The 14,973-nt window shown below is 26.3% G+C and overlaps 2 protein-coding genes across 3 annotated transcripts; both read left to right on the forward strand.

Moving 5' to 3' along the window:
- Positions 1-699: 699 nt before the first annotated feature.
- LOC124950877 (zinc finger protein on ecdysone puffs) lies at positions 700-6,424 on the forward strand. 2 transcript variants are annotated; one of them, XM_047498300.1, is made up of 10 exons: positions 700-805; positions 1,367-1,702; positions 1,884-2,027; positions 2,893-3,122; positions 3,698-4,103; positions 4,189-4,347; positions 4,652-4,892; positions 4,998-5,192; positions 5,314-5,498; positions 5,711-6,424. In XM_047498300.1, exons 2-10 carry the CDS (start codon positions 1,376-1,378, stop codon positions 6,209-6,211), a joined length of 2,388 nt encoding a protein of 795 aa, XP_047354256.1. In that variant the 5' UTR covers positions 700-805; positions 1,367-1,375; the 3' UTR covers positions 6,212-6,424. The 2 variants fall into 2 exon arrangements, with proteins under 2 accessions (XP_047354256.1, XP_047354257.1); XM_047498301.1 differs by lacking the exon at positions 700-805 and having other exon boundaries at positions 1,353-1,702.
- A 1,721-nt stretch (positions 6,425-8,145) lies between these two features.
- LOC124950879 (cytochrome P450 4C1-like) lies at positions 8,146-13,694 on the forward strand. The gene is made up of 13 exons (XM_047498306.1): positions 8,146-8,764; positions 10,655-10,810; positions 10,939-11,048; positions 11,305-11,395; positions 11,486-11,677; positions 11,773-11,866; positions 12,001-12,103; positions 12,194-12,308; positions 12,412-12,527; positions 12,639-12,707; positions 12,852-13,020; positions 13,158-13,337; positions 13,453-13,694. The coding sequence occupies exons 2-13, from the start codon at positions 10,660-10,662 to the stop codon at positions 13,611-13,613; spliced, it is 1,551 nt and encodes a 516-aa protein (XP_047354262.1). The 5' UTR covers positions 8,146-8,764; positions 10,655-10,659; the 3' UTR covers positions 13,614-13,694.
- Positions 13,695-14,973: the final 1,279 nt, after the last annotated feature.

Here is a 14,973-nt window from a genome sequence, read left to right on the forward strand (position 1 = left end):
ATATTGTATAATATGCATTTTCTTTTTCTTTTTTTCTTTCCTTTCTTTTTTTTCTTTTTTTTTTTTTTTTTTTTTCTTTTTTCTTTTTCTTTTTTTATAAGAAAGTAAATACACTACACGTTGATACATATATTGGTTGATAATTAATTTAATCATTTTTATATCTTCGATCGATATTCTCGAATGCAATCGATATTTTTTAATAATATTATTATTACTAATGGCATAAGGTTAATATCTATTAGTTATATAATTGCTTAGTAATTATGATTAGAAAAATATAATGATCATTTTTTGTTTTTAAATTTTCAAACGAACCATTTTTTATTGCAGTATTTATCACTTAAAATATATATATATATATATATATATATATATATATATATATATATATGTATTTATAAGATACTACGAATTGGATTATTTTAATTTCCGTTACGAGGTATCGAATTACGAACCAATGAGATCGTTCCTAACCTACAAGCTACCAATCGTACAACGGAGAAAGCTCTTTTGATTGGCCAACTCGATTAGCCAATCAAAAATTTACGATATTTACCAATTGAAAATATTTTATCGTATAGATAAGTGGACATTGATTATCGATTTGAATTTCGTATTAAACGATTGCACTAATATAATCGTACGTTCGTTTTAACTAACATACTTGTTCTCTGCGATCTTTAAGGTTTAACAGTTTGCAACAATTATTGGTTAAGCGTTTGGCAACCCTGCTTTGGCAATTTCCATTTCGCTTTAGGCTTGGATATATTCTTTCTCTTATTCCACGCCCAGACATATTTCGGTAAGTATATTATTTAAAATATTTCATTATTTTCAACGAATTTTAAAGAATATTCATAAAGAAAAATTATATCATTGAAAATGATATGTAATATTATATGGATTTTCTAATATCGAAAGATAATATATGTGTATATATATATATACACATATATATTTTCGTAAGGACGCCTACGATAAATTCCTTGCAGATTTACGACGGCGTCCTGTTTTATAAAAATCCATATAAATTATTTATTCAAACGAAATATTATTATTAAGATCATTGAGATTCGTATTAATTTTATTTACATTTTATTAGATTTCTATGATATATATCTGTATTTCGTAATATCGAAAATAATTTTATTATCCTTAGATATTTAGCGACATGAGACGCAATAGATTATATTGGTGAATAAATTCTCAAATATTTATCCGATGTAAATATATAGATATTTCTAATTATAAATTCAAATTATATATATATATATAAATATTTATTGTACCATAAAACTTTGGAGTATCGTCATGATCATTCTAAAATGTATTTTTAATAGATTCGCGTCTAATCGTCTTACAGAAAATCAACATGTCTTTTAATCGTGGATTAAAAAGAGATTCCTTCGGGAATCGAAACTTCAATAATCGTGGTAATAGCGGAGGAGGTGGAGGTAGACCTGGTAATATTGGTGGTGGAGGAGGAGGAGGTGGAATGGGGAACAATATGGGTGGCGGTATGGGTGGAGGAGGAGGAAATAGCGGTATGAATCCTTGGGAAGGTGGAATGATGCCTGGAAGAGGAATTTTACCTACTCCAAATAATAATATATCTTTGGCTTCTCCGCAAGCGCAGTTAGCGATAGCTAGTAATCTTCTTTCAAATTTGTTACGTACTCAACAAGAAACGCAACCACAAGTGAGTTCTTATATATATATATATATATTTTTTTTTTCCTTTTTTTTTTTTTTTTTTTTATTTTTCCCCTCCCAATTTTCCACGCAAAATGAAATATAATTTTTGAAATATAAAATTACTGTATAGCTTCCTTAAGATTTTTTTTGTTTTTTATTAAAATAATTATTCCCTTTTGAATAAGGTACCATCATTACTCAGCCTTGGAAATAATTTTTCTGGACCTGGACCAAACTTTCCAAATCAACAAAACTTTTCATCGGGACGATTTAATGATCGTCCAATAAGACACCCAGTCAAGAATCAACGACCACAACCGTACAATAAGGTATGCAACTATTATGATATTTTGTTTTTAGAAATAGGCATATGCCTTTCTAAAATATTTAGATTGGATTTTTAAGTGGAAGTTGAAAATGGGCAAATTTTAGTCCACACTTCCTTTCATTCTTTTGTATCTTTGAAACATCCCAATACTTAAAATTCGTCTTCACATATCAAGTTGCTTGATTGACAATTCAGGTATTCGATCAAAAATACTCTATGAATCACAAAGATATAAACAATTGTTATCATTTGACAAAGTTTGTATCCTATGATTTTCAAGGGAATAAATCATCATTATACAATTTCATTATAAATCTCTGCTGATAGATATTGATTTCAAATGTCTCTTTCCATTTGTTCTATGGAAATTAACAACAAATGTTGAGGCACAAATTTCAGTGATAATATATGGGCATTATTTTTTCGTCGACTTGTTTCACCAATATTCTGTCTTCTGTCTATCGATCTCAAATAAAGTCGATGGTACAGATATTTTCAAAACAATTGCACGCATGTGGGACTTAAAAGTCTTCTTCATTCCAATGATAAATTTCTTTTGGAGGACAAAAACAGTTTTATAAATATCATAAGCATGATCATAATGATCATTGCAGATACAAAATAAAACTATGTGCTACGTTTAGCATCTTCAACTAAATGTTATGATTTTCCTTTCCCTTCCACCTTTGAGTGGAATCAATGACCTTCGTTGTTTCGCCATACATGTCCTGCTTCCATATCGAATAGAACATTTTTCTCCCTCAAGTGTCCAGTGGTTCTCTTAGAACCAAATTCGACTTGAGAAGAATCGCAGTTTTATCAGATACTTCTCATGATGGTTTGGTCATTTGACCTACAATGACTAGATGGGCAATCGAGCCCGAGATGGCCCTGCTGGGCGACGTGGCCCATCTGCACAACAATCTCGTGCACCCCAGTCTGGCAATCAACGTATGAATGGAAACCAAAATCAACATCGCAACGATAAATCTTCTAAACCAATTCCTGCCTCTAAACAAAATCAGACTGCCAAAAAGGAACAGCAGGACAATAAGACCTCTGATAATGAAAAAGCAGAAGCACCTGTTGTTAAAAGGTAAGCTCCTGGTGATTGCGAATAGTTTCTTCAAACTTCAGTAAGTCTCATTCTGTCATCTATCTTTGTATGTATGATGTTTCTTGGTTATACTGTTTATAATACAGTCGACACTACTTCCTTTCTCTTTTCTGTCATTAAATTGCATCACATATTTATTCCATATTATAAATGATATTTAGCGAGCATTATTTACTTTTCAATAATGACAATACATTTACACTACATCGAAATTCATACACATATCGATTTATTCTCACATGCCCTTATTATCTAAAAACACCATATCTAGTGTACTTAGTCCGACAATAGTGGACGACTAAAAATTTTCAAACACGATTTGGTGTTCCGTAAAGTGTGAGAAATCTTCTGCCCAATCAATTTTCTAAGTTTTACATACATATCTTATGTATATAATATTACTGGATAATTGATCACATGTTAACATTCTAAATTATGATGTCTATCATAGGCATTTAGATTTTCTTGTTTATGATATACTTATATCAAATCTATAATATATATATATATATAAACATATTTCAATGAAAGACATGTATTTATCTTTGAATCAGTGAACCTGTGGAAGAATCTGAAGATAAAAAACGTGACTGGAAGGATGAGAAGAATGAAATGGAAGAAATTAAAACAGATAAGATAAATGATGGAGAAATAAAAATTAAAAATGAAGACGAAGACGAAAGTAAAATGGAGAAATCTCCTGGTACTGCTCCTGCTACTACTACTTCTACTACTACTACTGCTGCTACTACTTCTGTTAATGCTACTAATGCCGCTGTTGCTACTAATGCAGCTGTCACAGATGATACATCTAAAGAAGCAAATGCAAATACCTCAGACAAGGATTCAAAAGCAACTGGAAAGAAATCTGAAGCTAGACATGCAGAGAGCCGTTATGCAGAAGTACCAATGAGTCATATGTTTTGTTATATATGCAACAAACATATGTGGGATGGTTATGTAAATAATTATATATTATATTATTTACAAACATATATAATAATAATTATAATAATAATGACAACAATACAACATTTTTTTACAGTCCTTTGAAAATCATTTAAGAGGACGTGCACATCAATTAATGATGGAAAAATTGGACGAATCATACAAATTAAAAGTTGATTTAATGAGACACGAATTAAGAGTAGCGGAAGAACAACGTGGACTTAGTTTAAATAATTCTAAACGTCGAGGCAAAAAGGTTTGTGTTCTATTTCAATATATGACCTAGTGATCATATAAAATTACTTAAAAGAATTCTTTTTCAAGAATAATCATACTGATCTATCTTTTTTTCTGCTTATCATTATAATAAAGAGAAAGCAAAAAATGTATATATATATATATATACATATATATACATGTGTATGATAATTATAAGGAAACTTTAGTAAACAGCCGTCACATGCGATGTAAATTTGTTCTCTCATGCAGATACTTTTTAATTAAAAAAAAAAAAAAAAATAATAATAATAATAAAAATATTTTCTATGTACAAATTTTAGATTCCTGTAGATCTCAATATAAGAGAATATTGTACGATGTGCGATTTAAATTTTTATGGAACATTGTCGACGCATCGTAAGAGCGATAAACATCAACAATTGAAAACATTTTTGCATCCACGTTGTTTCCCATGTTTAAAAGAATTTCCATCTCGTATAGAGTACGATGAACATTGCTTAACGCCAGCTCATATGAAAAATGCTGTACAATGTGAGGAACAACGTAAGAATAAAAAGAAAGGTGAATTGAAGCGCATTAAAATACAAAATCATTGGGTATACGTTAATTTTGTAATATAAATGTTATTCGACAAACGTATTATTTATGATGATAAAATAATTACAGAAAAACTTGGAAAGGGCGAAGCCGAAGTTCGTAATGCCGATGATGAAGAGAAGGACGTTGGTCCTGATCAAAAAAGTGAAAAGGAAGATGAACCAGGAGAACATGAATATATTACTGACATTACCGAAAATCTAAAGGATAAGAAATTTAAAATACCTTCTTACAGGCATTGTCGACAAAATCAATTATCCATAGGTATATCAAAATTTAATAATTATTTTACGTATGATCAATAATTTTAATTATTAATATACGCGTACTATGAAGTTGTTGTGTATTTATTTAATGAGGGAAAAAAAAAATTCTTTTCAAATAGGTAAATCTTTAGTGAAAGAAGTACAAGGATATTACTGTGAAAAATGTCGAAGATTTATGTTATTATCCGAAGACATGAACGCTCATCTTCGTAGTATAACGCATTATAGAAATTTCGTACAAGAGGTTAAATCTTTAACTGCCAATATCACAAATACAGAATCTAAAGAAACTGAGGATGTTGAGGTAAACTATTAGTATTTATTATAAATAAATTTATTATAAATAATTTATTATAAATAATTTTTTTATTATAAATAATTTAGTTTTTAATATAATAAAAAAGATTATTTTACATATTTAATTATAATAATAATAATAATAATATATAATTGAAATATATATATATATATATATATATATCATTAAAACTGTATGTTTTTTTTTTTTTTTAACAGATCAAAAGAGATAATTCATCGCAAAATAGCGAGGAATATGAAGGTAATTGGAAACGTCGCAAAATTATCCATTCCGAGGATGAAGATAATGGTGAAACTAAAGAAACACAAGATAACAGCAATGAAAGTTCCTCGGTTCAAAAGAAAACCGACGGTGATGAAAAGTATGATCCATTGGAAGCTGATGCAGAATCTGAAGAAGATGAGAATAATGAAACCAGTGGAAATAATGAACAAGCCATCGATAATGTCATTAACAATGAACAAGAGAGTAAGAAAACGCCAGCTGAAAAAATGTGGGCTGACATAGACAATGACAATGATCTTGAAATAGGAAATTTAATAGACGACGGCGATGAGAAGGAACATACGGACCTTGAAAAAACAACGCCAGTTAGCGTTGAAGTTCCGCATAATCCGCAAATGAATAAGTCATCACGTGGACGTGGATATTCACGTGGACGTGGCGGTGGCCCACGTGCACGAAGATCACGACGATAAAAGAAGGAAAGAAGAGACAAATAAAAACGAAATTAACAACAACTGGAATTCATAAGCGTATTTTTGAATATTCTATTTCTCTTTGGTAAAAAATTAAAAAAGAAAAAAAAAAAAAATAGTGACATCGCTCGGAATAAAACGTAAAACGAAAAATCGTCTGACATATTCTATAGATTTCTTGAGAATTAAAAAAAAAAAAAAAAAAAAAAAAAACATACTAGAATTTAATACATACTTTTACAATTTATTATATTATGTAGGAATACTTTTAATGAGATTTTTTTTCCTCTTTTTTTTTTTTTTCCTCTTTTTTTTTTTTTTTCCTCTTTTTTTTCCGATATCACACTTAACGGAACGAACACCATTCACGGAATAAAACTTTATTTTATTCCGATATAACTTTATATAGTCATAGATTATATCTGTCCGTCATAAAGCATTAATTTCACATACAGATTGGTATTGTTTTTTAATAGCTTCATATATATATATATATATATATATATATGTATATGTATATTATATGTATATATATATATATATACACACATACAATGTAGCATTATTATTATTATTATTATTAATACTGATACTAATATTATATATAACTCGTCCGTATTAGATGCTTAAGATAGAAAGAAAAGAAGGAATATATAAAATATCTCTACATGCTATATTATAGATTACCATTACAATATCCGAAAATAAAACTTTGTATGTTGGAATTAGAAGTTATAGATCGATGTAAGAATGATCTTTTTTTTTTTTTTATTGACATTCGTGAACGGTGGCAATATAATTTAAAAATCAGATTTGTTTGCTCGATACAATATTGTAAAAAAAAAAAAAAAAAAAAAAAAAAAAAAAAAAAAAAAAAAGAAAGAAAAAAAAGCAAAAAAAGAAGAAAAAAAAACAAAAAAAAAAATGGGAAAGAAAAAACTGCCTTGTGCGGTTAATAGATCATTAAGTAACATATTCTTAATTTATACAAAATGATATGTATACTTGAAGATACATGTATATTTGTATGCATGTGAACTGTTAATTTTAAACAGGAAAAAAAATATTAGTTGTGAAATCGATATATAATTCAACATGGTTATATAATATATACCTGTGAATTGACAAGTAATGTAAATAATTTTTTTTTACTTTTTCATTTTTAACTTTATTCGTATATTAGAAATAAATAAAAAAAAAAAGAAAGAAAGAAAAAGAAAGATTAGGGAATGAGGAGGGAAGGGCGGGAAACGGGATTCAGATAGAAATAAAAACAAAAAAAAAATGAATATTAATAACGAATGGAAATATTTACTTTGCGCAAAGCAATTGTACGATTTATTATTATAATTACGAGAAGCATCCACAATTATATTAAACACACAATGTCATTCCAATAGATTTTTCTGTATTAACGTAAATATAATATTATAAAAATAAATTCAATAAGAATATATGAAGAATCGTTGTATACGGGAATATGTTTTGTTTTTCATCTCTTATTATTTATCAATATTAATTTTTTATTTTATATAAACATATGCATGTATATATATATTTTTTTTTTTTTTTTTTTTTTTTTTTTTTTTTAACATTTTTGTACTCATAATCTACGCATTGATAAATATGTGCTATTAAAAGACAAGGGAGATAAAACTGAACGGAAGTATCAATATCTATTGTTATCTTTTTCAATATCTTCTCATTTTGAAGAGGATTATAAAATCTATACACGTGTTACAGTAATACATCCGGTGAGAATATTATCATCGATCTCTCTTTTCATTTCCTTTGATTACTAGAAAATTGAATTTTTCAAATCAAGATCAATTTAAATATATATGTATATATATACATTTATATATATATATATATTTTTTAAATATGTATATGTATATATATACACACACACACATATATATATATATATATATATATATATATATATAAAATAATTATCTCTTTGATGCAATCACCTAAAATGATTGTAGAAAATATGCAATTATAATCGATGTGATCTTCTAAATAAAATAAATAATCGTGTTTAATAAAAATTTGAATTACCAAAATTCCTCATACATATTTTATTTATTTTTAACGCAATTAAATGTATAGATTAATTCATCTATTTATATATTCGTCTATTGTAAAGCAATTAGATAAAAATCACATCATATATAAATATAATAATCTATTTTGTGTGTGTGCGCGCGTATATATCTATGTATGTGTGCGTCTGTATAAAAGCGCAGATATAAAGAGCAATCGTTCATTTGGTTTAAATATATAAACATGCATCATATATTTTAAAATAATATTAGTTTATATATAAGAGAAATTATTCCTCACAATTTCTCTTACGCGCATATAATATAAATTGACATTTTGTTGCACTTGTTGGTATAATAAAAGTAAATACATGAAGTTGAATATTTATAAAACATTCTAATGCACCCGCAAGAGTTATTTATTAATCATCGCACGTGCTGACGTCCAATAATTTGTCTTATTAGCGACGTTAAATAATCCATTAACGATTACAATCACAATAATGTAAGTATTCCCATAATTAATTTATTTTCTATTTTATCGTTATATTGTACTTTTATAAGTTGTATTAAGTTTTTATTTGTTTTTTTTTTGTTTTTGTTTTTTTTTTTTTTCAAATCCATTGTCATACTTAAGAATTATCGTATACATTACATCGAGTACTTTATAATTATTATTTTATAATTTATCGTTATGCAATTTTTTCTTTTTGCAACTAAACCCATTAATGTTGCTCCCGTGTCTCCAACAATAATCATTCGTAACGTTTAAATTAATAATAAGACGATTTAATTACAATGATTTTTATATTGATCATTGATAAATAAAATAAAATAATTTATTCGTAATATTACAATGATTGTAATAAATAATACGTTAGGATTTAATTTTCGTCAGATATTATAATTAAATTATATAATATAATGAACATATATTATAATTAAATTTTTTATTTCCTTTTGTACAATGTATTATATCTTGCTAATCATCACGGGACTTTTTAAATTGATGTACTTTGAACATATATATTTTTCTAATCTTAACACTTATCTCGAGTATGTATTTAAAAAAATATATTTCGTCATAACTTTAAATTTTGGTAAGATAATATCAGATCAGTGTAAAGTTAATACGATAAGAAAAATTTTTCGTTTCCTTTTGCATACACATACACACATACACATTTCAATATATGTATGCTCAAAGTTCACAATTTTTCATTATAATAACCAATCAATCAAATGTATTCTCTATTCTCACTGACTTGTACTATTTAAAATTAATAAAATATTCAAAATTTCATGAGTTATATTAATATAAAGATATTGTGATTATATATCTGTACGTTGAAATCAAAATTGTCGAGAACATTCTGAAAAATTTATTAAAATATTTGAAATTTTATTATTACTATTTTACTATTGATTATACGTAGAATTTGATAGTTATTCAATTCATACACAGCGATCCAAATAAATCAATATCATTTTGTTTTATAAGAGGATATAGAGAGGATTAATGAAAAAGTAAAAAAAGAAAAAAAGGAAAAAAAAAAAAAGATTGAAACGCTACAAGAGACATTTGACATTTAAGAATTATATCTTCGTGCTAGATTCTTCAATAATGATCATTGTAATTGATAAAAATTTCTGATTTACCATAACTTTACGTACGAGATAACGTTTATATATTATCACCGACATTTTATCTACTTATCAATTCGCTTTAACAATATTATTATTATTTTTATCCTTCAACTATTCAAATGCATCATTATTATCCTCTCATGATCAGATCAATATCATCAATATAAAATGTGAAATGATTAAATCACGCATTTATTGTATCAGACATATGCATGTCTACTACTCACATTGGGCTTAAAATGAAATTAATATTATAATTGTTTCCTTTTTTCTTCGTGTCATGACAGTGTATTGTGAGAGTGTATAATAATAATTCGTGATACTTCATCGATTTCGTTATATTTATTATTTTGGTTTTTCTTTTCTTTTCTTTTTTTTTTTTTTTTTTTTCTTATTCCAATATTATTCTCCCCTTTCGTCAATTAAAACTGGTACGTGAAAATTATCTTTACGATTAATAACTGAATTGTGAAATAGTATACAAAACGAACGAAAATAAAATATGACGATAATTTTAATTTAATATTAATGACCGTCCGTTATCTAATTCGTTAGTACATATTTAATTAATAAGATAATTATAATTTCTATTTTATATTTATATTATTTCATATTACCCATAGTAATTTGTTTCTTTTTCTTTCATTTGTTTTTGCTATCTATAAGATTATAATATATATATATATATATATTGTGTGTGTGTGTGTGTAAAGCATTTTATTCAATTAATTTTTCGCTTCTTTCATAGATATAATGTTCACGATCTTATTGGGTTTTATTTCATTTTTAATCTCATTACACTATTTTATAAAATATCGAAGAATAGGAAGACTCCTTGAACTAATTCCAGGACCAGAATCATTGCCGATAATAGGTAATGTGCCAAGATTTCGATTAGAAAATGGTAAGTATCATTTGGGGAAAAAAAAAAAAAAAAGAGAAAAGAAGATAACGTTCGTTCGAGCGTACTCATTGTTTAACTTAACATTGAATATTAATTTAACGTTAACGCTTTATTTATTTATACTTTAGATGATGCTTTTGATAAACTTGTCGGAAAGGATAAAACACATTATCCAATCTATAAAATATGGTCCTTTCTTTTTGCGTCAGTAGCTTTACTTCATCCGAATGATGTTGAGGTAAATAATGATAAGTACAAAATCATAGTAAATTTTATCGTAATTTATTATAAAAATAATATATGCGTACTCTTTAATACAAACGTTTATGAGTAATGTGAAATTTTTTTTTTACTCATTTAAGTTAACATAATTTTATTGGAAAAAAAAAAGAAAATATTTACATGTATACATATATATATATGCATATATATATATATATATATATATATATATATATATTTATATTTATATAAATTTTTTATTTCCATCGTAGAAACTAATGAGGAGTACAAAACATATACAAAAAAGTATAGCTTATAAATTTCTAAAACCTTGGCTGTCCGAAGGATTGATAACGAGCAGTGGTAATAATGATGAATTTGATATAATAATTTCTAATTAAATAATTATTATTTCTAAGTAAATGATAATTAAGAAAAAGTCTTATTTGAAAGGTGACAAGTGGCAAAAACGGCGAAAATTGTTGACGCCTGCATTTCATTTTAATATCCTTAAACATTTTGTTATAACCTTCAACGAGGAGGCAAAGTATCTTATAAGCATACTCAATAAGGAATCTAAAGATGGACCAATAATTAAAGATATCATGTCATTTATTACCGAGCACTCTTTAAACGCTATATGCGGTTAGTTAATCAATTCAGATAAATATCTTTAATATAGTTTTTATAATATTTATTAAAAAGGATAAATGATTTATATTTAATGTTTATTTTCGTAGAAACTGCCATGGGTACATCTTTAAAGGATAAAAGTGAATTACAGAGTAAATATCGCGAAGCTGTACACGCTTTTGGCAAAATCGTACCGTACAGGTAATTAAACAATTCTATATATATATATATATATATATATATATATATTTGTTTATTTATTTATTTATTCAGAGTAGATTATCGCTCTAATAATAAGAAAAAGATATATCGTTCTTTTCTCTTTTTTTTTTAAGATTGGGGAGACCCTGGTATCATTCAGATTTTATATTTTCATTTACATCGCTTGGACGAAAGCAGAATGAACTTTTAAAAACGTTGCACGATTTTTCATCAACCGTACGATTTCTTTTATTTTCTCACTTCAAAATCAAGCAAATAATTGATCAATTCGTTTATTTATTCTTTTTTTTTTTACCATTATTGCAGATAATTGCGGAAAGGAAACGTTTTCATCAAGAAACCAAAGGGAAATATTTACAAAATTTCGACGAAATGAATGAGGACGACGTATTCACCAACGGAACCAGCGATATTAACAAAAGTATTTTTAATTTTACAATGACAATATATGATTTATAATGTTGATGAAAAAAGGAAAAAGCAACAATCGATCTTTATTTTTTTATCTTTTTTTTTCGTTACAGATACATTGATCAAGAAAAGACTTGCTATGTTAGATCTTCTGATAGCCGCATCGATGAACGATAATCAAATCGATGATAAAGGAATTCAAGAAGAAGTCGACACTTTTATGTTTGCCGTACGTGTAAATATTACATAATGCGTAATCTATAACGTGGAATAAGAGATAAATGAAAATGATTTGTGGAAAAAGATAAACAAGAAAATAAAAAATAATATATTGTTACAGGGTCATGACACTACAGCAACATCATTATGTTTTGCTTTGCTCCATATTGCAAAATACAAATCAATACAGGTAATACTTTCGATCGAATTGATTCGTATAATAATAATGAAAATAAAGAAATAAAAGATAAAAGAAAATAGAAAAAAAAAACTACGATAGAAAGGTCTTTGGATCAAAAATGAATAATCGATGCGTGATCCTATTGACTTATAGGAACGTGTAAGAGAAGAAGTGAACGCCGTTATGCAACAGAACAATTGCAATCTGACTATGTCAATGCTTAATGAATTTTCATTCATGGAAAGATGCATAAAAGAATCACTACGTTTGTTTCCCACTACTCCTTTTGTATTACGTTACTTGACAGAGGATTTGCAGTTGGGTATGTGATGTAATTTAATAAAAAATAATAATTTATGTTTAACAATGCCCTTATTCTGGACAATTATTCGAGATATCAAATGATAGAACTAACGCGCACGTATTATATATATATATATATTTATCTTTTTTTTTCAGATAATTATTTAATCCCAGCCGGTGTTAATTGCCGCGTAAGCATCTACCATTTACACAGAAATCCAGAATACTGGCCAAATCCAAATGTTTTCGATCCCGATAGATTTTTACCAGAAAACATGAAAGGACGTAATCCATATTCGTACATACCATTTAGCGCAGGGTTACGCAATTGTATCGGTAATTATTGCAATCAACAAACAATCAACTCGAAATTATTTACTATTTCGTCTTTGTACTTTTACTTTTTTGTTTTATTCATTTATTTTTAATATTTTTGTTTTTACTTGCACAGGTCAAAAATTCGCTATGCTCGAAATGAAATTAATGATAGCTTACATATTACACAATTATTATTTGGAACCAGTCGACGAATTAGATGATATTAAAATTACAGGAAATATTATTTTACGTACTTCTAAACCTCTTCGAGTCAAATTTATACCAATAAAATAATAACAATTAAATCTATTGTTTCGCTTTATAATTTTTCAATTTAAATGAAATAAATTGCAATTATAATGTGACTCATATTTTTTATAATTTCTTTATATCCTTAAAGACGATTTTTCGTGAAAACTTTTAATTATACTAAACAATTTATATTATATAATTTTTAGTACAAATCATTCGACAATATAAATTATTGAATCGATTCGTTTATGAAAATGAATTATTATAAGAATTATTTTATATTCATTAATACGAAATAGACATTGATATATGATCGCTAATTGATTCTACGAAGTTAGCTATTAATCAAAATCTCCGAACGCAAGCGCATTGATATTCTTATTTGAAAATATTTAATAGAACTAATAATTCGTGCAAAAATATTACACATGCATCTTACTTTATCAATTTATTTTTTTTATATCACACGACCATCGAATAACAATAGAATAACAATTTTGACAATTTGATTTAATACTAATTAGAAGTATTTTTTATGTGCTTTTTTTACTTTATTTTTTTCTTTATATTTATTTTCATTTTTATATTTGAAAATATATGAAATATCTCTTGTCTTATCATTCAGACGATGAACTACTTTTAACTGTACTCATTATATCGTTAAGATATTTTCTATATTAATATTTATTATTTTTTTATGATATATGGTATATTAGCAACAGGTGATAAATTTTCTCAGTCGATAAGATAATATCGAGTCCAAAGACTAATACTTTCTGAATAATGAAAAGAAAAAAAATTTTCCTCTTAACAACAAATATTTTTAATTGTTTATTTTTGTTGTATATTTTAAGGATAAGTTAATTCATTAAATATAGTATAAAAAAAAGAAAATGAATAAAAACCAAAAAAAAACATCCATAATACAAAATAAAAAATTCAAAAAAGAAAACAAAAATATATATATATATATAAATACAAATTCGATGGTGATATTTCGATATAGTGAAATAAAAAACAAGTTTTGGCTCGATTTTTTTAAATACAAAATTTCGTGGACTAAAATCTGATTGAATATCTACCGAATAGGAATATTATACCTACATATATTTGATATTATATCCTGTGAATGCCTACATATATATATATATATATATATATATATATATATATATACTCAGTATAGAATTTCTGTTTATTATAATTCACATTATTATTTTTTTTTTCATCGATTGAAAGAAGAGAATAAAATAGTATTATAGAGAAGAGAACAATGGCGACACGACGAAGATGTACGGACAAAAGACGAACGAACGAATAGAGAAGGATGATCGATCTTATGTGCGAGTGAGAAAAATAGAAGGTAAAGTGAAGAAGAGAGAAAGAGAGACAGCGAGAGAGT

Source organism: Vespa velutina, chromosome 8 (genome assembly GCF_912470025.1).
Source record: "Vespa velutina chromosome 8, iVesVel2.1, whole genome shotgun sequence".
NCBI lineage: Eukaryota > Metazoa > Arthropoda > Insecta > Hymenoptera > Vespidae > Vespa > Vespa velutina.